This window comes from Centruroides vittatus, unplaced genomic scaffold (assembly GCF_030686945.1).
Source record: "Centruroides vittatus isolate TY-2023 unplaced genomic scaffold, ASM3068694v2 contig_904, whole genome shotgun sequence".
In the NCBI taxonomy this organism is placed as follows: domain Eukaryota; kingdom Metazoa; phylum Arthropoda; class Arachnida; order Scorpiones; family Buthidae; genus Centruroides; species Centruroides vittatus.
The window spans coordinates 1,149,133-1,172,560 of NW_027122594.1; the positions used below are offsets into that span (position 1 = coordinate 1,149,133).

At 33.7% G+C, this 23,428-nt stretch overlaps 2 protein-coding genes and 2 non-coding genes across 4 annotated transcripts; 1 reads left to right on the plus strand and 3 right to left on the minus strand.

Annotated features, from left to right (window-relative positions):
* Positions 1-3,744: 3,744 nt before the first annotated feature.
* Positions 3,745-3,816, minus strand: TRNAP-UGG (transfer RNA proline (anticodon UGG)). The gene has a single exon. It is a non-coding gene; the product is annotated as a tRNA-Pro (tRNA).
* A 171-nt stretch (positions 3,817-3,987) lies between these two features.
* Positions 3,988-4,059, minus strand: TRNAP-UGG (transfer RNA proline (anticodon UGG)). Its single transcript has one exon. It is a non-coding gene; the product is annotated as a tRNA-Pro (tRNA).
* Positions 4,060-10,710: 6,651 nt separating this feature from the next.
* On the minus strand, positions 10,711-14,109 carry LOC136984137 (granzyme B(G,H)-like). The gene is made up of 6 exons (XM_067281073.1): positions 13,998-14,109; positions 13,858-13,916; positions 13,760-13,788; positions 11,521-11,771; positions 10,968-11,107; positions 10,711-10,893 (listed from the first exon to the last, which is right to left on the minus strand). The coding sequence occupies exons 1-6, from the start codon at positions 14,107-14,109 to the stop codon at positions 10,711-10,713; spliced, it is 774 nt and encodes a 257-aa protein (XP_067137174.1).
* A 4,994-nt stretch (positions 14,110-19,103) lies between these two features.
* Positions 19,104-19,853, plus strand: LOC136984138 (zinc finger MYM-type protein 1-like). Its single transcript, XM_067281074.1, has one exon. The coding sequence runs from the start codon at positions 19,104-19,106 to the stop codon at positions 19,851-19,853; it is 750 nt and encodes a 249-aa protein (XP_067137175.1).
* The last annotated feature ends 3,575 nt before the right edge of the window (positions 19,854-23,428 follow it).

A 23,428-nucleotide genomic window follows, 5' to 3' on the forward strand; every position in this document is an offset into this window, starting at 1 on the left:
AAATTATTACTTTTGTTAATTAAGACTAAGAATAAATATCGATTGAAGGTAAGAATTTATTATAATTAATATTGGAGAAGTACGTAGAATTGTGAACAAAAGCAACATATATTGTTTTAAAGTTGAAATTAAAAGTATAGCTATGGTAAAAGTAACATTGCTTCAGTTTACATCTCTAATATAAATAAAATTCTTTATAGAAAAAGCAGAAGTTTATTACATAAAAAAAAATTAATTTATTGAATAAAGTGTACACTGTTTTTGAATGAATTTTACAAACTGCAGAAAACAGAAATTTACTTAGCTTCCTTCTCGTCAGAAATTTACAATATGAATTAGACTTAATATTTACATTTAATTACATTAGACTTTTAATATTTTTCTAGAAGTGGGCTTATGATACAGTCTGAGAACTTTTTCCACAGTTTGACTTAATTGTCCAGTCCAATTGGTTAGTAAAGGGCTAACATACTTGCTTATGTTAGCCCTTTACTAACCATATGTTGCTATAATATTGCACATGCGATTATTGTGATTTGAATGTGCACCATCAGTGTTAGCCTTACACCACAGTACAGAGCAGTTTTTCAAGTATGGCAAAATGACCTTTATCGGCTTAACTTTCAAACTAGCCTGACAAGGATTTGTGTATGTCATTACATCATCAAAAAATCTGTAAGAATTCTAATCACTCCCACCAACGCTGGTCTCGGATAACGAAGCTGTCCGCTATCTTGGTTTGATATTATCAATAAGCCAAAAAGAGCTCCATTATTTGCAGGATGGTTGAGGATTTCGAGGCATTCATAGCATGCAACCTTCTCTTCAAGAACTCTAATTAAATAACCACTGATAACTGCCAGAGAAGCATTTTCAATTGTACAGGGAACACTGCAGTCTTGTGTAACAGATTGCAATTTTTGCAAAATAGACAGTGAAGAATCATGCAATTTACAGACTTTATCTTTAACATTATAATTGGTTTCTGTCATAACAGGTAACAACTTTGAGGAGGAAGAGCATGGTGCATTTCCATTCTGTGCAGCCTGTAAGATACCAACTTTTAAAATCATTTACGTTGTAAGAGATGCTGATCATGCATTAATTTGTCATTTCCTCCATTAAACTGACGAATGCAGCTAAAGAATGACTCAATTGGATCACTGTTAAATCTCTCGTCAAAACATATCTAAATTTGACGGTATTCAGCAAGTACTGTACTTTACAACATCAACTGTGCTGAGTGTTGTCAGATAGAGAGCTACACAATGAATGTATTTTTATCTATATACCAAGCTGCTGTTTAAGAGAAAGTCCCGTCAACTGTGTATAACTCACGAATAAATATAACAATATACAAGTATAACTATATATAATTATCACAATTTCATAAAATGTACCTGCACACAAAAGTACAAAACGACCAATTCACTGAACGCGTGAGTCTCACCGTTAACTAGCGCCAAAATCTTTCGCAGCGGCGAAAAATGGAAACAGTGTGAATACGGCAATTTTCCTTACGGCGGACGGCCTTACTAGCGAAGTGATCAATTGGCCTTGGCTGGAGTCAGAGACGAACCGCCATTTTGTACCTAGAGTAACATTAAGCAAATAGAGGAAAGGAATCCACCATCAGTTTTTTACCGCAAAGTCGAAATGATTGATAATCGGAAAATTCGTTCATTCCTATGAAACAGTTTAAACACAACATCCGTGCTTTTCAATGAAAATGTCTTTTAAAATCTTCATACGTACGAGTTTTAGCATTTTGCAAATATCCCTGATATCTCTCTTGACAAAGTTGCACAGAGAAGATTAAGAGTGTGTATATTCAGTGTACCAGAGCCCCTTTAGCCGCCACTCGAAAACATCGCGTGACGGCTTCGACTTCGCAGGACGAGCACCTAGACGTTGGATTTTGAAAAGCAGTGTTCGTGTTGTGACGGTGTCGTTTACGGTAACGAAGCGTGATATGTAAATGTTTGGATGCGACCAACAAACTACATAATGGTTCAATTGTGAATGTTATCGTGTAAGGATGAGTTGCAATCTTCGATTGGTGAAATTCGTGCTGATTGATGCATTAAATTGTATATCCTTACCTGGCGCCGAGGTTTGCGGTGAATAAAATGAGGATACTTCCAGGCCTAGGCCCCGTCACTGCATTCGAACCGAAGCGGGTGAATTTGTGGTACTCGTAAATACCTACCAATCCTATACTAATCAACGTCGTGTCAATCCTATACTAATCAACGTCGTAATTGTATCAACAAGTCTTGGATTCGAAACCCCGGGTGCCACATCAGACGAACGTGTGCTCCCAGGCACTCGACTATTCTACGAAATTATACAAACGGAAATCTCACATCGAAACATTCTAAACGATAGATTCCGGAATAGAAGCTTTTACAATACACGAAATCGTCTTCATTGTTTGTTTAATAATAAATATCGAAACAATTATAAAAGTAATTATTACATTTTCAAGTGAATGATACGAATTATTAATTTTGTTTTTCGTTTCAAAATGACCGTATTTTTATGCGGTATCTGAAAAATTCGATATTAGTTTGTCTTCATACAGTTTCAAATACCTAACAGTGGTTCACATGACGTAATATTTCGTCTCGTAAGCCAGATGAAAGGAGAAAAATCTTTGTAAAAATAGACACTGCTGATATGGTCGAATATAAGGAGAGTATTAATAATATGGATGGATGAAAATAAAGCACAAGTGTGCTTAAAACACGCTTAAATTATTTCGAAACTTTTCTACTTGCGTAGTTGGGTTTCCGGATGTAGCAAAAAAATAACAAATGTTTAAATCTTTTGTCACTAATGAATGACAAATTATGCATGAGCATTGGTGACAGATTTTAGTAGCGTCTCTTAGTAAAAGCGCCATATTGACTGAGCTCGATCCTGCTGACAATAAATAGATATAGTAAATTGTCCAATCAGAATCGATATCGCAGTGTTAAGTGGCACAAAGTCGCTTTTTGTCGAATTACAACTTCTTAAGTGCGACACTATGAGCATGTTTACTTGACCATCCCTGTTGTCTCCAATGGATTCTCTAAGTGTTCGGCGGTATTTTTTCTTAAATTTATTTTCTGCTCTTTTAATTACTTGAAATTTTTAAGCTGAAGATGTACTCGTGGATGTTCCTTATAGATAAAAAATGGCTTTATAGATATGCGTCGTTACTAATAAGTGTCTGCTAGATCTATTCCTCTACTTATTATAAACAACTACGGAAATCGGAGCTTAAATAGATTAATAAAGTCGTATTAAGAATCGATAATAATACTGACTTTTTATTGCATTCTGTCGAATTGCGAGTTTACTGCGTGGAACGTGTTCGTAAGTAAAAGTAATACAGAATACATTAAAATATAATTTTCATAAAGACTCTCTCCGTACATAATAAAAACTTTCGTTTCATTACACAGATTTCGTTGTTCATAAATCTATGTATATTCTTCCATGTCATATGCTACAGACATCATGTAATTTGCTTCCAACTTTATCTACTCAACAGTAGTTTGTTTAAATTTAAATAAATTTGCTTGGAATTATGCTCATTATTTCAATTTCGTTCGTACTTCTAGCTCAGTTATAAACTTCATCGTTGTAGTCCACACCCATTTTCGTTCATCTGAACCAACTCTATTAATATGGGATTCATCTCATCTAACCATATAATCCTGTGAATTCTCTGCATTGCAGACAATAAAAAGCTAAGGGCTCGTCTGGGAATTGAACCCGGGACCTCTCGCACCCAAAGCGAGAATCATACCGCTAGACCAACGAGCCACGTTCAATTACTGCCAATATTTTACTCAAACAGTACACACGCGTTCTTCAGTAAAAAACGAAAGAAACCTTTACGTTACACGTGAGCAAATCGTACCTAGCAAAAAGCGAATAATACGAAACGCACGTCTTTCGAAATTACCGCTATTATGCCGAACAAAATAAATCGGAGGGCTCGTCCGGGAATTGAACCCGGGACCTCTCGCACCCAAAGCGAGAATCATACCGCTAGACCAACGAGCCACCTGTCACTAGTGCAATTATTCGCGACTCACATATCGTGCGATTTCTCTTTGCGCTTGCACTTAATAATAAAACTATTAATTATGAATCTTATTGTCCCATAGGGACTAGAAAGAATGTATTTATCATTGAATTAAGGAAGATTTTGAATAGAACAACTTTACAAGAAAATACAGATATAGAAATATAACAAATTTTTAAAAAATTCTTATTAAATGATTACCCGAAGTATACTCTTTGTAAGTGGTACAACTCTTATTTCAATTATAGATTTAATGTTAAAAATGAGATTAAAAATATTTCTTATATAAAATTTCCTTATGTTACTGATATGTTTGAAAAATATAAACCGATCTTTAAAGAATTTTCTATATGCATAGTTGAGAATCAAAAAAGTAAGATGTCAAATGTGATCAGCATCATAAATAGTGAAGATACAAATACGCCCAGAGATCAATTTAAGATTGCGGGTGATGCATACAGAATGCCATGTACTTGTCGAAATCCAAATTATTACATTGGAGAAAGTGGAAGAAGGCTGCAGTTGAGGATAAAGGCGGCTATCAGATTAAGAAAGATGCAATCGGCGTGGTTCTTGCATTCTAGTGAATTTGATTGTAACATAAATAGGAAAAATACTAAAATATTATATAAAATAGAAAATTGCATTGAAAGAAGAATTGTTGAACATTTTTGCATCACCGCGTGTACTTAATTTAAATACCGGGATGAACGTTGATGCATGCTGGGAAAAGTTACTAAATACAAAACGAGAACAGCGATTACTAACTTGATGTATCCACCGATGAGGCCTACTAGAGAGGCGAAATGCAATTGGAGTATATCATTTATAGAATAATAGCATTGGTAATAATGAAAGTTTAATTTGTTTGCCTTTTTTGACTTGTACCGTCCTCCAAGTCGGAAGTGGATCGAGTATTTTTCACTTGTTTTTAACTGAGAATAATTTTTATTTTTAGTGGTTACAAATTTGAGCTTTTGTTATTCTGGGCGACATTTCGAATGAAAATCATTCGTTTGGATGCAATTTTTTCCTAGGAAGCGATAAAGGTAAGAGATGGGACCCACCAGCCAAGTTTCACCTATCGACCCGCAAGTTTCGCCGGCTCCTCACTGATAAGAAGAAAGGCTTAAGTTTAAAATTTGAGCTTTCTAGACCCAAGTAGTGTTTTTTCTCCAGGAGCGTCTGCACAGCCAAATGGATAAGTAAAAAATATCATAAGTAAATAAATATTATACAGCTGTTATGGACACTTTTGCACTTTTCAATTGCTTATATTTCGGCGACCCCTTTATAGAAAAACCTGAAATTTTGCACACTACCTAAGAAAACAAGTATCTTCCGAACGAGATATTCACATTTACTACGAACGTTTGGAAGACGGAGAAATCGACCCCCGTCAATCGGCAACTCTGATTCCCGTATATGTATGTAGTCAGTCGGTGAATATTCCACTTGGCGCTGCGTGACTGCCGTGACTCTCGATACTGCAGAACGGCATTTTTGATGAATTCAGCGCCTGTGAAAGCAGGAGAGTAGTTTTGTTGGTGAATTTCCGAACACCTATCATACTGTCGTACTCATTTTATCACTTTATCATATTCTATCGTCTGTTTATATATTAAAAACGTTTTTCTATATCGATGGAAATAAATATCAAGAAAAGTAAAAAGTTTTAATGAATCTAAATGTGTGCAATTTTAATATCTATCGAATCTTTAAAGATTAAATTTCATTTTAAACATTTTGTTTTAGGCAGTTAATCAATTTGGCAAGTGAGCGGCTCATAGAGAAATCAGCTTCTACAAATTATACAATTCTGTCCATTGCCATAACACAAAACATTTGTGTAAATAGAGAAAACGCGCTGACGAATAACTTCGAATTATTTTGTTTAATTAAACTTTAGACTATAACGGTGCAGATTTCATATGGGATATGATGCGTATATAAACTATAACTGGGAAATACCAATGTAATGTATTTATTAATTTCCGTTTTGCTTTAATAATTTCATCGGATTTGGGCTTAACGAAAATTAATTAAGGGTGAAAAGTATGTGCTAAAATAAGAGGAAAGACTCCTTTCGTCGTCTCTGTGAAGAAACCGCGCGACGATCGATCGATTAATTCTTATGCAAATAGAGATTTGTCATTGTTAGGCCGAATATGACAATTAGTGTCAATCTTCCCAAAATACTTAAATTTAGAAACTTACAGACAGAATTGCAGAAAACAAAGCAAAATTCAAAAAAACACTTGAAACAAGCAAATTTTTATCGGCGCTTATTATTATCATCATTATCATCAACTCGTCTCGATTATTTATATATAGTTTTGTTTTTCATTATATTCTGAAGGAAATTTTGCATTAATTGGCCGCCCCCGGCAAACTTTTTACGGACCCCCAGAGGCCCGCGGCCTCCTGTTAAGAATCACTGTTCTAAAAGGATTATACGATAATATTATCCGAATGCAATCCAGTGACAGTTGGTCTTTTCCATGTATTACTGTTTTAATACATCCTGGAATTTGAACAGAAAATAGGCTTTGAATTAAAGTAAATGCCGTATTTACTGTGCGAGTGATCAAGTTAATACTTAACTTTTATTTATATGGATTATATTGTTTAAACGTTTACAGTCAATATGTATATATATAATGAAATTATACGCCGTGTTTATAATAAACATAAAATGTACTAATAAACATGTTTTTGTCTATAAAATGAAATTCCTAGAATAATTTGCCATCTGCATTGTCGAAATTGTGAATGATATCTGTTCAAACTGTAAGAAACGTCGCATTAAAATAACGAAGGAAAGGAATCTCTAAAGATAATTTGTGCAAAAATTATTTTCGAAACATGGAATTTTTCTTCAGGTAATACTTTTTATATATATTCAAAGTATTAAATGCAGAAAATTTAACGGAAAAGCTGAAGAAAATAAACGAAGTAGGCTACACTAACACCGCGATTCACGAGCGTAATTTTTTTGTTGAAACGTTTCGAAAATAACATTATTAGAATAGGGACGTGCTTTTCCATTATTTTTTATTTTTAAAATTTGTATGTTGTTAAAGCCTTAACCCATCTATTGCAGAATCCATTTAGGTTGAGTTAATTAAATAGGCTAGGTGTGCAATAAGTCTGTTCATTAGTCATAAGTAACTAAGTAGATTGTTGTAATTAAATAATACAGGAAAGAAGTGTTTTAATATGTGGGAAGATGAGTTTACGCTTGTCCAATAAGATAGTAGATAGTTTTAAAATTTATTTTCTACATTACTCATTAAGTGCCCTTTGTTTTCTGTGTTCGTTCAAATAAGGAGTACTTCTAGTTTTTCAAAATTACAAATGTTTTACATTCGTTCACGTATGTAGTTATAGAGAAATCAGCAGTATCTCGATAAACTGCAAATCGTTTTCTCAATTCAACGAATCTTCGTTGATTTTATGCACTTACTCTGAAACGTTGTCAATACAGTGATGCCTTCTGAATATTACTTGTATTCAGCAAACGTAATGAAGTACATTTGTACTTTCGTTCTCCTTACCCAAGTTGATGAGTGCAGAAATACCAGAGTAAAGACTGCTCAGCATCTAAAAGAAAAAATAGGAAGAAGGATAAAATTCACAATAATAAATTAAAATAGTCTATTTAATCGAAAGGTTAATGTAATCCTTGGTGCCAAGATGGCGGCTCGTCTCTGATTCCAGCAAGGAACAGTGGGACGCACGTTCTAACCTAACCTAACCTATTCTAAGAAATTACCATAATTATTAGCAACCAAATTATGAGAATAGGTTAGATAAGGTTAGCAACGTGAGTCCCACTGTTTCCTTGCTGGAATCAGAGACGAGCCGCCATCTTGGCACCAAGGGTTACATTAACCAATCGGTACTTACTTCGGTTGTACAAGTATTAAATAAATCTTACCGAGGATGTAAATCTAGATAAACCGAACGAAATTATCATGAATTCGAAAATTATATATATGATGATAACAACTGCACCCAGTTTAAGCTCTGCTGATAAGTCGTAAAACAAAGAAATGGTTATCAAAATACTGACCCATATAAATTATAGCAGTACAAGGTAGGAAAATACATTTCGAGTTGGTTATTGACGTTTCGAACGTCTTCCATTAATTCTGTATGTTCTTCGATTGCGAATAGGATTGATGTTGCCTCTTTCGGGAGGAACTGCATCGAGTTTGCACGACAATGCGTTTAATCCATTAAACAAAACAAGTAAATAATTATAAACAAGGAATAATATGTAGAGTTTGTCCTACTAATAAAAATAACGATAATGCCCAATTGATGTTGCAGAGAAGGAATTCCATTACAGTTGCCTTTTCCATGACAAAATACAGAGGAAAGTCAAGCATGAATAACACCTGACTTGCAATAAAGCAGTGACTGCGAAGACAACTGCAAATTGAAATTCTATGGAGTTAGTTAACACTTCCTGGACTTCGTAGCAAGATTTACTACTAGGAAGATGTAAACGAGTCGCTCGCGCGTTCGTGCTTGACGTCTAACACCTAAACAGGGGAAAGTTTTTCGACATTTCCCTGTTGGCATATCTCCGTGCGTTGTTGTGTTGCCTATCTCACCACTATACTCCACCAAAACTCAACTATGATAACACGCATATTTTCCATTTAAGAATGTGTTTTCTAATTGCATTGAATTATTAATGGCATTTTTCATGTAATGAATATCGAAAATTAATTATCTTTATGTATGAGTATACCTACTTAAATGTTTGATATGTTAGGTATTTTATTATAATGATACGATCTTCTATGTGAGAATGTCATTTGTTCTAAACACTAAAATATACTTCGATAAAGAATCTTAATTATCTTAATTGCATCCTACTCTAAACGTATCTTATATGACACAGAATTATAGACATAGCGAGGATGCGATGTTTTAATCAATATATTGCCTTGGGCATTCTGTTGTGTAACTTTCTTGTTTTAGAAACAATTTAAGAAAATTACTAATCGAAATAAATTGGTAAGAATACTAATCTATATATATGTATATATAATGATCTTAATTATATATAGGCCCATATAGGTTAATAATAGCGAGGTTGAGGCCGAAGTTTTAAACCCCGAAACGTGTACGTCGGACGTTCGGCGCCGCTTTCCCGTAAGCCTAGAAGTTTGACGATGGCGTTTGGAACGTCGAGTATGATTCCACTGACTTTCCAAACGTCAAACTTCTAGGCTTACAGGAAAGCGGCGCTGAACGTCCGACGTATACGTTTTCGAGTTTAAAACTACGGCCTCAACCTCGCTAATAATAATCGCAGAGCCCAAACGGTTAGGAGTTGGAAGTTGAAATTTGGTACACGATTAGGGCATGCCATGCGAATGCACACTAAAAAGAGATTTTTCAAAATTTTCTCCCAGGAAGAGGGAGTGGTTAAATTTTGGTGGTGAAAGGTTGAGAAGGTGAGGAAATGAAGAACGTGATGTATCTCAAGAGGGGTATGACTTAATGTTAATAAGGAATAAAATCTTCATTTACACTATTTTTAACGTGCAGAAGTTCAAGATTGGGCTGCTATTGTCAGAGAGGCCAAGGCCCTTCATGTAGGCTTACCAGACGTCTCGTTTTGACCGGGATTGTCCCGATTTGACGATGTTGTCCCAGCGTCCCGGTCAGCTCCTCATTTTTTCCCGGTTATTTGGTAAAATTTTAAAAGTGCCGAATATACAAGAAGTAAAAATAGTGCAGCCTCCAGTAAAATGGCGATTTGGCAATTACCCCTCTGTTACACTCACTGTTTCCAATCTAAATATTTCGTATCTAGATCTAAGTACAGTCAAACCTGTTTTTATGCGCTCTTTTTATGTGCGATTTTTATTTGTGCGATTTTTTTAATGCGAATTTTTAATTTATGCGGTTTTTTTTGTGCGATTTTTTATTTGTGCGGTATAGTTGGCGACTAGTCTCGTGCGATTCGTCATGTCTCACGTTGACTTATTATAGCTAAATAAACTTATTATAGCATAAATGCACTTATAGTAATATTATTGCATGAATATGCGAAAAATGAAATAATTTACTTTTTAAGTCAACAAAACACCACCTGGACAAAAATATGTAAAACAGACGATAGACCAGACGATGCAGTCAAGTGCTGACATCTGTTGTCAATAAATTCTATTTCGTACAGTTTTGAGTTATTTTCTATGTGAGACTTTTTTTATGCGGTTCCTGTTGATCGCATAAAAAATATTTTTTAATTGTGTTGCGTAAACTATTTTTTACAGCCATTCGTGAAGTTTCGTGCTATTTTTTTTAATGCGTCTTTTTTAATGCGGTCCCTATCCCCCGCATAAAAACAGGTTTGACTGTACTTTTAATAATAAAAACAAATACATGTTTTTAATTTGTTTACGAGGAAATAATTACATAACTTAAATTCAATTTACTACACTGACAAAACGTTTTCCTCTCAACTTTTAGTATACAACACAGTCTTTCGGACAATACAGAAATTACATGTATTTTAACAGAAATGATTTTCTAACGCAAAGGTTAAAAATTAGTTGCAGTTGGAGTTTACATATTTAGAATAGTCAATTTTCAAATTAAAAAGCTCAATCTCTAAAAACGTGATATACGACGGCTCCAAGACTGTTGCTGGCTATGAAATCATGATAAACACTAGTTGACATGTAAACATCAGCTTTATTAACAACGTTGTAACCTCCACTCAGGATGCCAATGACAACGTGTTGACCTGAATTATCTTTAATAATTAACGGCGAACCGGAATCACCCTATATACAAATATAGTTAATTTATTAATTAGGAAAATGTACATCATCACCATCGAAAAAATTAATCCTTTTACCCTCATTGAAGCTTTTCCAGGTGTTACTGTCATTATTTCTTGACCAGTTGTTTTATAACGAGGGTTAGTTATCCATCCATCTTTTGGATCCACTAACTTTACTTCTGCCCAGTGGAGAAATGCAGTTCTGTTCTTTTCACCTGAATTACATTTTAAAAAACTGTTCCTTTGATTGCCATATAAGTTAATAAAAGGGAAAATAATTGTTGTCTTCTTTACTTCATCTCGTATTAAGCATAAATACAAACATATTTTTTAAAACTTTTTATGGTTGATTACACCTATAACACTATACTTATGGAACTGAAAATCATGTATAAACATAGTGTTTATGGCACGGGTGCCGCGATCATTTATGGAAATTGGCCCACTCGCTCTGCTCGTGTGCCAAACTTTCATTTGTGCCATAATCGCCTATATTATAAACAAATTGCATAATATACTAATATTAAATACTTGTAAATTTAAATATATTTGAAAATTGTTTTATTTTTTCTTCGATAACTTTCAACGATTTAACTATTTGTAAATAAAAATAAACAAGCAAACTTACATGGTCCAATTCTCCCCCAACCGACAAAAATGGCATTACCAGAAATGAACCGTTGATTTAATCCAGCTAAAGCCGTTGGTTGAACATTTAATAAATTTTGAATAGGACTATTAAGAAGCAGAACAGCGATATCGTGAAGGAATCTTGTTCCATTATAGGATGGATGCAAAATTTTTCTATCAAACAATATTTTATGTCCTTTGAATTTATTAACGTTACCGACTCTTCCGTATAAATCTCCAATTTCAAATCTAATGCAAAATAAATTATTTTATACGTAAACATTAAAAAATAAACAAATAAATATGGTTTTAAAGCGTATTATAACTTGTTCGGTTATTTACGCGATCTCATGCAGATAGCGTTGAAATATAATGGTTTTTCAATGGGAAACCTTTTCAAAACTTCTCAAAGACAGAAGCTATATCCTAACAGATAAGATAAGAATTAAATAGGATCTAATGAAACTAACTTACGGTTCGAAATATAGAAAACTAACGGACTAACGACTTGTTAAACTACGCATAGCAATCCTCGCATCGCGTGTTCAGTTGCTTTTCTCGCTGCAGCAAAGATGGCTGCCTCCACCAATGTGCGAAGTTGAATTCTTATACGATATTATAGTAAAGTTACAAGGTTTTTGTCACCACAAATCGATATTCTATTTGTAGTAATTTTTCTTTTAAAATACTAGGTAGTAAAATATATATACAAGTTTTATCAAATCTCATTTAAAAACGTTTTATTATCTAATTTGTTGCATACAGTAAATTTAAATAATTCATTTTTATTCCCTAGCAAGGCATTGAAGAAAATGAATTACATTAAGCTTCAAAGAGGGTAAACAAAATCCTCCCTCACACACAAACATCCATACAGAAAGAAACAACCCCCAAAAATTTTGCATTTCTCGACGTTTGAGACTCCCTAGAGTCCGAAAGTGTAAAAACCTTCGGAGGGAGGGTATTTTTTCACCGTTTTGCCGTATTTGTGTTTAAAAATGTTATAGAGATAAAACGAATTGTGGCCCAAAACGGTGTACTTAGTATAAGTTTACCCGATTAAACCGAAGAAATAAATTGTAGCTAATAGTGGTTGCTAAAAAGAAAAAAATAGCATTTTTTTTTGTCAAACTACACCTTGTTTATTTAGTCCTTAGTGATTTGATCTTGGCTAGTATTGCTGTCTGGATCAGTGTAACAGTAGGCTGACACCCGACAGTGTTGCAATTAGGTTCATTTGACCATTAGCGTAGGCAGGATTTTGTTTTGGGAGTCCTAGTAGAGGCTGTAATTCTCTGGGGAGGGGCACCAGGTTAACTGGGGGCGTGCCCACTCATGCCTCCTTCTTGGCTACGCCCATGCATTTGACCCATTGAGATTTCGTTGACTTATTAAACGATTATTGTGAATATGTTCGACACATTATTTCTTAACCCGAATAGAACAGCATAAAGACTAAATTTATTAACATTTATTAAATATTCAAATTTTAAATTACTTTTATTCAATATTACTCATCAACCCGCACGATAACGAGTATGTTGTTTATCAAATTAGGTTTTGTCTAAAGAGTTCAATAAAAATTCAAACGAACGTACCCATCTATAGGATGAGCTGATCCAAGAACTGTCTGTGTTGTTATTAATGTAAAACCTCCACAACAGCTTCTTTTCCTGAACATTGCAACCTACATTAAATATAAGGGAAGGTGGGGCAGGATGAGGACGTTAAGGTTTGAAAAGTCATAAGATGCCAACCACTTTAATGAGAACAATATTTTTTTCATTCTCCGCAACTACAACATTTGGTAATACATAATACAAAATTTAAGTTTTCAAAAACGTTTTTAAAAACAAGAAAATTTAATATTCAAAATTATATGTAAATGCACCATCTTGCCCCAACGTGCACTTTTCATACTGACTGCAAACACGGGTCAACTTTATTTCAAAACTAAACAATTTCAGTCTTAAAGGTTACTTCGAATACCATAATGTCTTCATTTAAAAGGTAATGTGAAAGTTCACAATAATACTTATTTTGTAGAAACTTTGTAGCGGGCGTAAAATTAGACGAAGTATTGCCAAAACATGGAAAACTGTCTTACTTCCAAACAAACAGAGCGATTCGGACGTTCTCTCGTCCCGTGATCCCTTTTGAAGTTGACATTTTGTTCCCCAAATAACAGCTAGATGAAAGCGCGTTAACTACGAATGGGTAAGACGTCCCCGTCTTACCCCACGGCCCCATCTTGCACCACCTTCCCCTATTTATATCTGTAAGGTAAATCATTATATCTGATCTTTAATGAACGAGTTTAAATGAGTAAACATACCATAAATGGAAATTCTCTATCACGAGCAATTTCACCTCCGATAATCCTCCGTTGTCTTCCTAAAAATGTATTAAATTATTTGATTGTTAAACATGGAATTTATCCTTATCATCTGAAAAATACAATGTTTCCTCTTCTACCTGATTTGGTTTCATCTTTCTCGGGAACTGACAGGGCGTATATGACACTCAGCAGGAAGAAGAATAATCCAAATCTGTAATTTATAAGTATTCGAATTACAGATCCAGTCATGTAAATGAACACATTGTAGTAAACGAAACTCCGCATCACTTTGTATTTCTCGACCTCTGCCCCGTGGGCATCAAGTGAGACTATTAATTATGCATTGGCAAGGCTCAAATGAGGTCCAACATTACCGGAACGTAAACTGCCAAAAAATTCCTGGTGTTTTTCAATAGCCTGGATTCGATTCTTGAGTTCCCTTACCGTGGGAACTCGCATTGACTTCTGTGGTCAGAGCTTTTTCGTTTGCAATATCATAATGATGTGGAATTTATGGCTTTTTATGGCCGACAATATGTTCGTGTCAGTATTAATTTCTTTCTATTAAATGTAAATTTTGTATTCTATTAGTTTAATACTTATCGTAAAATTCGTATAAAACTGTGATTTAACGTATTAGTTGAAAAATTTTGATGTAATTCATACCTTAATCTGTAATACACTTTTCTTTTTAAAACAATAATGAAAAATCTGTAGAAGAAATGAACTTAGACGAAAGGCTGCTTTAACACCGGCATCAAGCTTATAGCCCGATAATTCGGCATTTCGTATGGCTTTAATAATCAAGTTTATGTAGAAAAACTTCATACTTGCATACCTCATACTCCTTTGTATCCTTGTCCAATTTTGCATAATGCAGTTTTCGAAGCTACTGAGTATGGTTAAAATAATTATGTGTCTTTATTATATAAAGTTCATTAGTTTTATTGAGTGAAGGAATGACGTAGAAAAGTATTCAAAATATTTAATTACATAATACACGTGCTGCATTTAGAAAAGTTAAAAAATTCTTACTTACCTTTCTGTCGCCTAAATTACTGCGAAACTTAAATATTTGAATGAAATTAAATGCCTTATTTATGTTGCACATGAGGTAGTTAATATGTAACTTGTATTTATAGGATTACACCGTTTAGAAAATTGCAATGTATACATATTTAAAATGAAATTAAATACCTTTTTCGTTTATTATATTGATAAATACGGCATTATAAACACGATAGTGTTCGTAAAATAATATTCTCAGTATAATTTGCTCGCTGTATCCTGAAATTGATACGTGTTTATACAGTTGGGTTAATGTTACCTTAGGTAGCCAAGATGGCGGCTCGTCTCTAAATCTCTAATTCCAGCAAGGAAACTGTGGGACGCACGTTCTAACCTAACCTAACCTATTCTAATAATTCGGTTTCTAAGAATTATGGTAATTTATTAGAATAGGTTAGGTTAGAACGTGCGTCTCACTGTTTCCTTGCTGGAATTAGAGACGAGCCGCCATCTTGGCACCTAAGGTAACATTGACCTACAGTTGTAATAACCTCGTATAAATGAAGAAAAAAATCTGTAAAGATAATTTTTGCGAATACTTTCAAACACAGAATTTTACCTCAGGTAATATTCTTTACACTGTTTCTATTTAAGTTATGAAAAGTACTTAATACAAAAACTTAACAGGAAAAGCACGAAGTACAGTACACTATATCTGCGAATCATGAGCGTACGTCTGTTGTTGAAACGTCTGGCAGATAGATTGTGAATAGAATCGTACTTTTTCACTATTATTTATTTGCGAGATTTGGTATGTTTTTCGGGCATTAATTCATCAACTCCAGAAACGATTGTCATTAAAATCTAAAAAAAGAAATAATTTAGTACGATAAGCCTTCCTGTATTTGTGAACCCAACGACAAACACAAATGAACAAAACCACGGAAACCCTGACAACTAAGAAAACAAAGAAGATCGAGATATCAGATACAACAACCAAATGACCAGAGTAACAACGATGATGACGACGACAACATCAATCAAGCCGAACAAGACGCCAATGATCAACACGGCAGTGACAGAAACAACCAAGATGAATCCGAAAGACCGAATAAACATGCACAGCAATCATCGACTAACACGAAGTCCAGCAACACGAAGTCCAACACAACCAACAACCGAGATGACAGCGACCATAAATAACTACAACCACAACTATGTCAGAGAGGAAGACACCCAAGACGACGAAAGCAAACGACAACGACGACGGCGATAACCGAAGACCAAGACGACGACCAAGACAAACGAGGAAGACAATCTAAACATTACTAACTGGACTTATGTAAATAACGTACCTGTACATAGTGTAAATTGTAATGTCAATTACGAGTTTAAGATGTATGTAACGAGTACGTATTTATTGTAGCTACTTATGTTATTGCAAACACACGATACGTGTTTTCTGGAATGTAATCGTTTCAATATGTTAACTCGAATTATTTGTGTCCAGTTAGTGAAAGGCTAACCTTATGTTATTTTGTTGGCTAACTAGCCACTAACATAGAAATTAACTATGTTATTTATATAATATCTATTTTGAAATTGATTTCAATATACTGTCATTGTTTTCGTTCAATAAAAGCGAGGCAGACGCCCATGGGGTCACATGGGCTACAGGTCGCTTATTTCCAGTGGCGTGCCGTCATTGGAAGCGATGGAAGCGCCGATTCCACCTTCCAATGACTTTCCCTTGAATTTTATAAAATATAAATTTTCATATTTTAACGTACTTTGAATTAATTAAAATTAATATTTTATTATAACTGCATTATGTATCTTTTACAAATTTCTATACTACATGTGAAAAAAAATTGCTATTGTATATTGTATATTGCTATTGTATAAGATTGCTATTGTATATTCGAATAATTCGGTGGCGGAAGGAATGTCGAAACCGGGTCAGTCTCCAATCAGCCAGATTATATAGGCATTAGCACATGCGGTTTACAGTGCACCAACCTCACCCGGTTTAGCTCACCCGGCTAAACCGGGTAAGCGACACACTCGTAAAGAGTACAGCTTTATATCCCGGAGCGGTTGTGGGCTGTTAGCCACCTGCCTGTCAACTTCCAAGCAGCCAGATTATAGGCATTGGCGCATGCGCTTTACAGAGCACCAACGTCACCCGGTTTAGCTGGTGGATGCTTCACACATAAAGCTTCTAACTTTATATCCCGGACCGGTTGTGGGCTGTTTAGCCGCCTGCCTGCTAGATATTCGGCCGCTCTCGCCCGATTACGTGAATCACGAGTAGACTAGATCAACGGCGGGCAACCCCGGCCCGCGGGCCAGCTACGGCTGGCGAAAAGTTTCTATCCGGCCCGCGAGATCTTTAATAGATTATTAAATTGGAAAAATAACTAATTAATAGTTAATTTTCCAATTCTTTGTAATTTTCGAAAACGATAAGAGAAATAAATGTAGTATAAACTTTTTATTTATTTATTTCGTATTTGCAGACTAAAAAAATTACGAGTCACAAAAAGGCGTCAATTAACTACTACGGCCCGCGGAAAAACGTAAAATTTATTCTGGCCCGTGTTATAAAAAAGGTTGCCCACCCTAGACTAGATTTATAACTTAACCCAACCGATAGGAGTTTACTGGCATGTTTTTATGATAGTTCTGTATAGTTGACGGGAGTTTAAAAAAATCCATTAAAATATTTGATATATTTATTCCGCTCTCCCATCTTATATTACTTACGGGTTTCAATGTTAAACCGGTGATATTACGATTATAGTATGTCCCATCTGTAAGGGAATGCAGAAAAAACGTGTACAATTCTTGTATAATGTTAAAAAATTAACTGTTACTTTGGCATCATTATTTACAACCAAATTTAATGAATGAGACGTACAATGGTACAAAAAAAGCTCTAGAATTTATTTTCCTTAAATGTACGATCTAAGTATCGGTTGTCATAAAAATTTCTTTCCACTTTTTTCCCAAGACTACAGATATTCGAGTACAAAGTAACTGGTTTCGAGTTATTTCTACTAAGAAGTAGTTAAATAATTAAGAGATTAGGGAATGGTGACATAAGTAAAACCCTGCTGACTTAAACAAAAGCTTAACCGAAGCAATTACTAGCTCAGTACAGTGGGGAACTGATTTCCGTGTACACCTGGTACTAAAACGAATTGCAGTAGTTAGAAAACAAATGACTATTAAGTTTAACATATTTACATCTATGGTGAGAAACGTTTAAAATTTACAACGGCCCTGTCGCGTCCTTTGAGATATACTAGTGATGCGACAAAAGAGGCATTTGACATTGACCGGTATCGGCACCCTCGGGATTTGTCATGCATGCATTCACTGTACACCTACCAAAATCGTCTCTGTTTCCATTCGTGAGCCACTCGCAGGGAGCAATTTTAACTCAGTGGATTGTTTAAATATTTAAAAATAAACAATATTTTATGTTATTTTTATATACGTTTCTTCGCAAAAGTATATTCATACAATTGAATATTTTGTACCAGGTATGTATAATTGTATATCCATCACAAATTTTATTTTACTAAGTAAGTTTTAATAATTTTATTTTTAATTTTAGCCCTTATATCATGGCTAGCGATTTAAACTGTAATTGTGATATTGAAAATTTACTTTAAAAAAGTTTTGGCTCAAGACAATATAATGAAAAAGAAGCCATTATTAAAAGAGAAAGACCAACGCCTAAATTAAATATAAGTACTTCGACAAAAAAATTTGTTCGACATTTTCACGATAAAATTTATCAAGACGTAAAATGGCTTTGTGGATGCATAAAAATGCAAAAATTGTTTTGTTGGCCTTGCCTATTATTTTCAAATGAAATTAGTGTGTGGAATAAGAATGGCTTTGACGATTTAAATAATTTGAGTAAAGCTAGAAAAAGACACGAAAATCGTAAATGTCACATCGATTCTTTCGTAAAATTGAAGCAATTTGGAAATCAAAATAGAATAGAATTTAACATTAGTAAACAATATAAAATTAATATTGAAAATTATAACAAGATAGTTACGGCTAATAGATATATTGTATCTAAATTAATAGATATTACATGCTTTTTAGCAAAGCAAGAATTGGCATTTAGAGGGCATAGGGAATGTATTGAATCTAATAACAGAGGTAATTATATTGAACTCGTTTCTTTATTAAGTACGTCAGATAATCAATTAAAAATGCATTTAGAGAAGTCTACAGTTTTTACTGGCTTATCGAACAAAATTCAAAATGAGCTCGTTAATTCGTTAGGAAACGTTTTATTGCAAGAAATTAAAAAAGAAATTGAAAACGCAAAATTTGTTGCTATAATTGTAGATGAAACAACGGACATTAGCCACAGAGCCCAGATGTCGACTGTATTTCGTTACGTGAAAGAAAACGGTAACGTCGAAGAAAGATTTGTGGGCTTTACTGATGCGAGTGAGAACAGAGACGCAAATTCGTTATTCACTCACATTAAGAGTTACTTAGACGAATTTCAATGCACTAAAAAATTAGTGGCACAAACATACGACGGTGCTGCCGTAATGGCCGGACAACATAATGGTGTCCGAGCTAAAATTAAAGAAATATCCAAACATGCTATTTTCGTACACTGTTATGCTCACAGATTGAACCTAGTTTTCTCTCAATCTGTTGGATATATAAAAGAATGTAAAATATTTTTTCAAACTATGACAGGATTTTCTTCATTTTTTTCTAAATCTTCTAAAAGATCTCACGCCTTAGACCTAGAAGTCAATAAGCGTTTTCCTTCAGCCACACCTATTAGATGGAATTACAATAGCAGGATTGTAAACTGCGTTATGGAGTATAAAGAAGAATTAAAACTTTTGTTGTTGAATATGGTTGAAAGTCCAGAACAATGGGATTCTGATACTACAATTGCCGCCAAGAGGATTATACCATTATTTACAAGATTTTGATTTTCACTTTTTATTACCAGTTTTTCATCAAATATTTGCACATTCAGATATTCTTTTTGTTATATTACAAAAAACAATTTTAATATAGCATATTGTATTACTAGAATAAATCACTTTATTGATTTTTTACGACAGAAAAGAAATGATTTTGATTTGATTTGGGACGCTTTGAAAAAAGATGAAACTTTTTTAGAAATTCAACCAAAAAGAGGAATGAGACATACTGATATTGAGTCTAAAAAGGATTTATATAGACGTCTGTTTTATGAAATAATGGATACATTGATACAAAATTGTATTGACAAATTTGCCGACATAAAATCTCTAGAATTTTTATCACTTTTAGATTTTAATAATTTTAAATATTATGAAAAACAATTTCCCGAAGAGAGTTTTAATGCTTTACGTAAATTTTATGGAGAATTTTTTAATTTATGTAAATTACGTAGTGAATTGCAATATTTATATTCGTGTCCGGACTATATTGGCAAGTCACTCTTAGACATAAAAAATATTATAATTAATGATGACCTAAACAAAGACGTACTAATAGAATTATATGGTTTAATATCATTAATTTTTACAATACCATCTACCAGTGCGTCTGTTGAGCGCAGTTTTTCGACCACGAAGCAAATTCATACATTGGCCAGGAACACTCAGTCGGAGGAAAGATTGTCGTCGCTAGCGTTGCTTTCTATAGAAAAAGAACTTTTAAATACGTTGATGGAATCAACGACGAGTGACTTTTATGATAAAGTAATTAACGACTTTGCGGGAAAACATCGCCGAATAGAGTTAATTTATAGAAAATAAAAAAAAGAAACAAGTTTTTCTATAATTGTATTATGTATGTATTATTTGTATTTTAGAATTAAAGTACATAAATTGTTTATTTTTGTCATTCGCACGTACGAATGGACCCTAGACCATCACTGACGCGCAATTAACTGATTGCCCCTGAAAGTCGGCTTCTTACAGAAACACAGCTTCCCTATCATCAAATGTCACGGCACGCCACTGCTTATTTCACAATTTCCTTTCCTCCTTTATTTCCTCTTCCTCTAATTCTACTTTTCATTATTTCTTCCTTCCTTTTCATACAGGACAAAGTCTGTTGTTTACACAGATAGCCCTTCTTATCTATAAATCAAATCAAAAGTCCATAGGTAAACAAACCCTTTTAAGGTAAACAAAACAATAAGTAATTTAACACAGCAATGAAAGTCTCTCCTGGTAAAAATGAGCCAAATTGGGCTGTAATTTAAAAAATTTGTGAAACTATAAATAAATTCCCACTGTCGTCCGTCTGTTCGTCTGTTCTTTCTTAATCTGTAGAACGGAGTTAGATAATATTCCTTTAAGGGGAGAAATTTTTGAATTGAAATAAGTAAATTGATAGCAACAGAGTCCTACCGGTCATTAATTAACAAGAAAAGTATGATTTGCAGGGGTAAGACACTACTAATTTGAGGAGGAGAGCATAAATTATAAATTAATTAGTGTATTTCTTTCTCCACCTGTTCCTGTGATCTTACTTTAGACTTATTTCGGTATTATCTGCCCGTTCTTGTTATTTAATCAGAGAATCTTTTCTAAGTTCTCTACGTTTTTCCGTATCAATTTATTCTTCTTCTGATCTATACTTTGGATTAGAACGCTGCTTTTGTTAAACACCAGTAACAAAAACAATGACATATCTTAGAAGTAAAATTAGCAACTAGTCAGAGTGTTTTGAAATCAATGAGATTTTATAACAGGTATTTTTATTTCATCAGAAAAATATATTTTCACGATTATAGAACAGTTCGTATATATAATATATATATAAATAATGTAGCATATACTACAGTAATTTATACACATACTTGAATATACTACAATAGAAATTTCGTTAAGTTTCGTGTGTACAACGGTTGCCGAAAAAATCACAAAATTGAAGACAGGAAGTAAGGGTTTTCACGACGGATGGTAGGAAATCTACTTTAAATATTTGTACGTTATTGTAGAAGAGCCTATCGTGTGCGAAGGAAAGTTTTTACTTGACGTTGCTGATTTTAGGTAAAAATCGGAGATTTATGAATGCACCGAATCTTTTTTGTATTATTTGAATTAGTGTTCGAATTAAATTTGTACTTCGGTAAACAGAATTTTTGGGCCATTGTTAAGACGACGGCGATAGTAGTATGGCTGCTATTCGCTTAGCCACTGGCCAATATGTTTCCCGATAGCTTTGAAATGAATTTCTGGAACAATAGTTTTCCATATGAATTTTCTTTGTCATTATGTGGAATAAAACAGAAATATTCATTATGTTCGCTGAAGATCATGAATATTTTTATATAAGTCTTTTGTGTTATATATATTAACTTGTAATCTATCATTACATAAAGACTTATGGACGTAAAACACCTTAAAGACGTAAAGACACTAAATTTTTTATAGTGATGACAGTGTGGAAAATATAACTTATCATAAAACCTCGAGAATCCATCCCGTTACAATTATATTTATTACGAAGTGCTAAGCTAAAATATGATTTCAGACTAAAATAACCATACTGTTCTTATGCCAGGGATCTACCGAGCAAAAAGTAATATCTTCTAGTTCAGGGGTGGCGAACCTATGGCACGCGTGCCCAAAGTGACACGTCGGAGAAATCATCTGGCACGTAATGTATCATATGATTTCTGTCTTTTTCAATCATCCTTTCTGTTTATCATCCGATCATCCTTTTTTCAATCAGATTTTTACATTTATTCGAATTAAAGTGTATTCTTTTAATTTCTTTAAATATCATTATTCGAAGGCTAAGACTTTGGCACGCGTTAACATCTTTAAAGCTAAGTATGCTTACAATATGGCACACGGACTCAAAAAGGTTCGCCATCCCTGTTCTAGTTTATTACTTGTTATTGATTTTGATAATTAATGAGAATTAGAATACGTTATATAGTACTTGGGTACTGTGTACTAACAGATCAATGATATTTCACTTGCTTAAACTTAATCTATCAATTGAAATTAAATGATCTAATCCTTAAAATATAGCTATTTTGTCGAAACTTGCATTTTTTAAAATTTAGTTAAATATTAGAAATAAACTTGGTTATATAGTTTTTGAAGTCTTCCTGTATTTGTAAAGCCGTGCAATCACGTCGTATGACCACAATTCTCCTGAACTACCGCTTTTTAAACATCCAATTCGTATTAAAACTTAGTGCACTCATTCGTAGCCCGAATTTCCTCTCGGGGAATACATCCCGAGAGGAAATTCTATCAGTAATCAGCCCTTATTTAGAGGGACGGGTGAATAAAAAGAGGAAAATAGTTATACACGAACCTTCGACCGATAACTAGTGCTCACTGGTTTTATCTATTCGAGTACTGCTAAACCATAGTCACATGGAATAAATATATTTCATGATATAACATACCCAATAAAAACTGATTTTTAAAATATAATATAAAATTTTGTATAATTAAAGCTCAAACATTATATAAATCACAACTATGCTCTTAAAACATTTTATTTTGTTACGCTAATTGGTACTTTTTGATACTTACAGATATCA

Coding starts and splice junctions, on each gene's coding strand:
- LOC136984137 (XM_067281073.1), bottom strand. CDS start 14,109: ATGACTGGATCTGTAATTCGAATACTTATAAATTACAGATTTGGATTA. Junction 13,917..13,997: donor GAAAGATGAAACCAAATCAG/GTAGAAGAGGAA, acceptor ATACATTTTTAG/GAAGACAACGGAGGATTATC. Junction 10,894..10,967: donor CTGGAAAAGCTTCAATGAGG/GTAAAAGGATTA, acceptor ATTTGTATATAG/GGTGATTCCGGTTCGCCGTT.
- LOC136984138 (XM_067281074.1), top strand. CDS start 19,104: ATGCATTTAGAGAAGTCTACAGTTTTTACTGGCTTATCGAACAAAATT.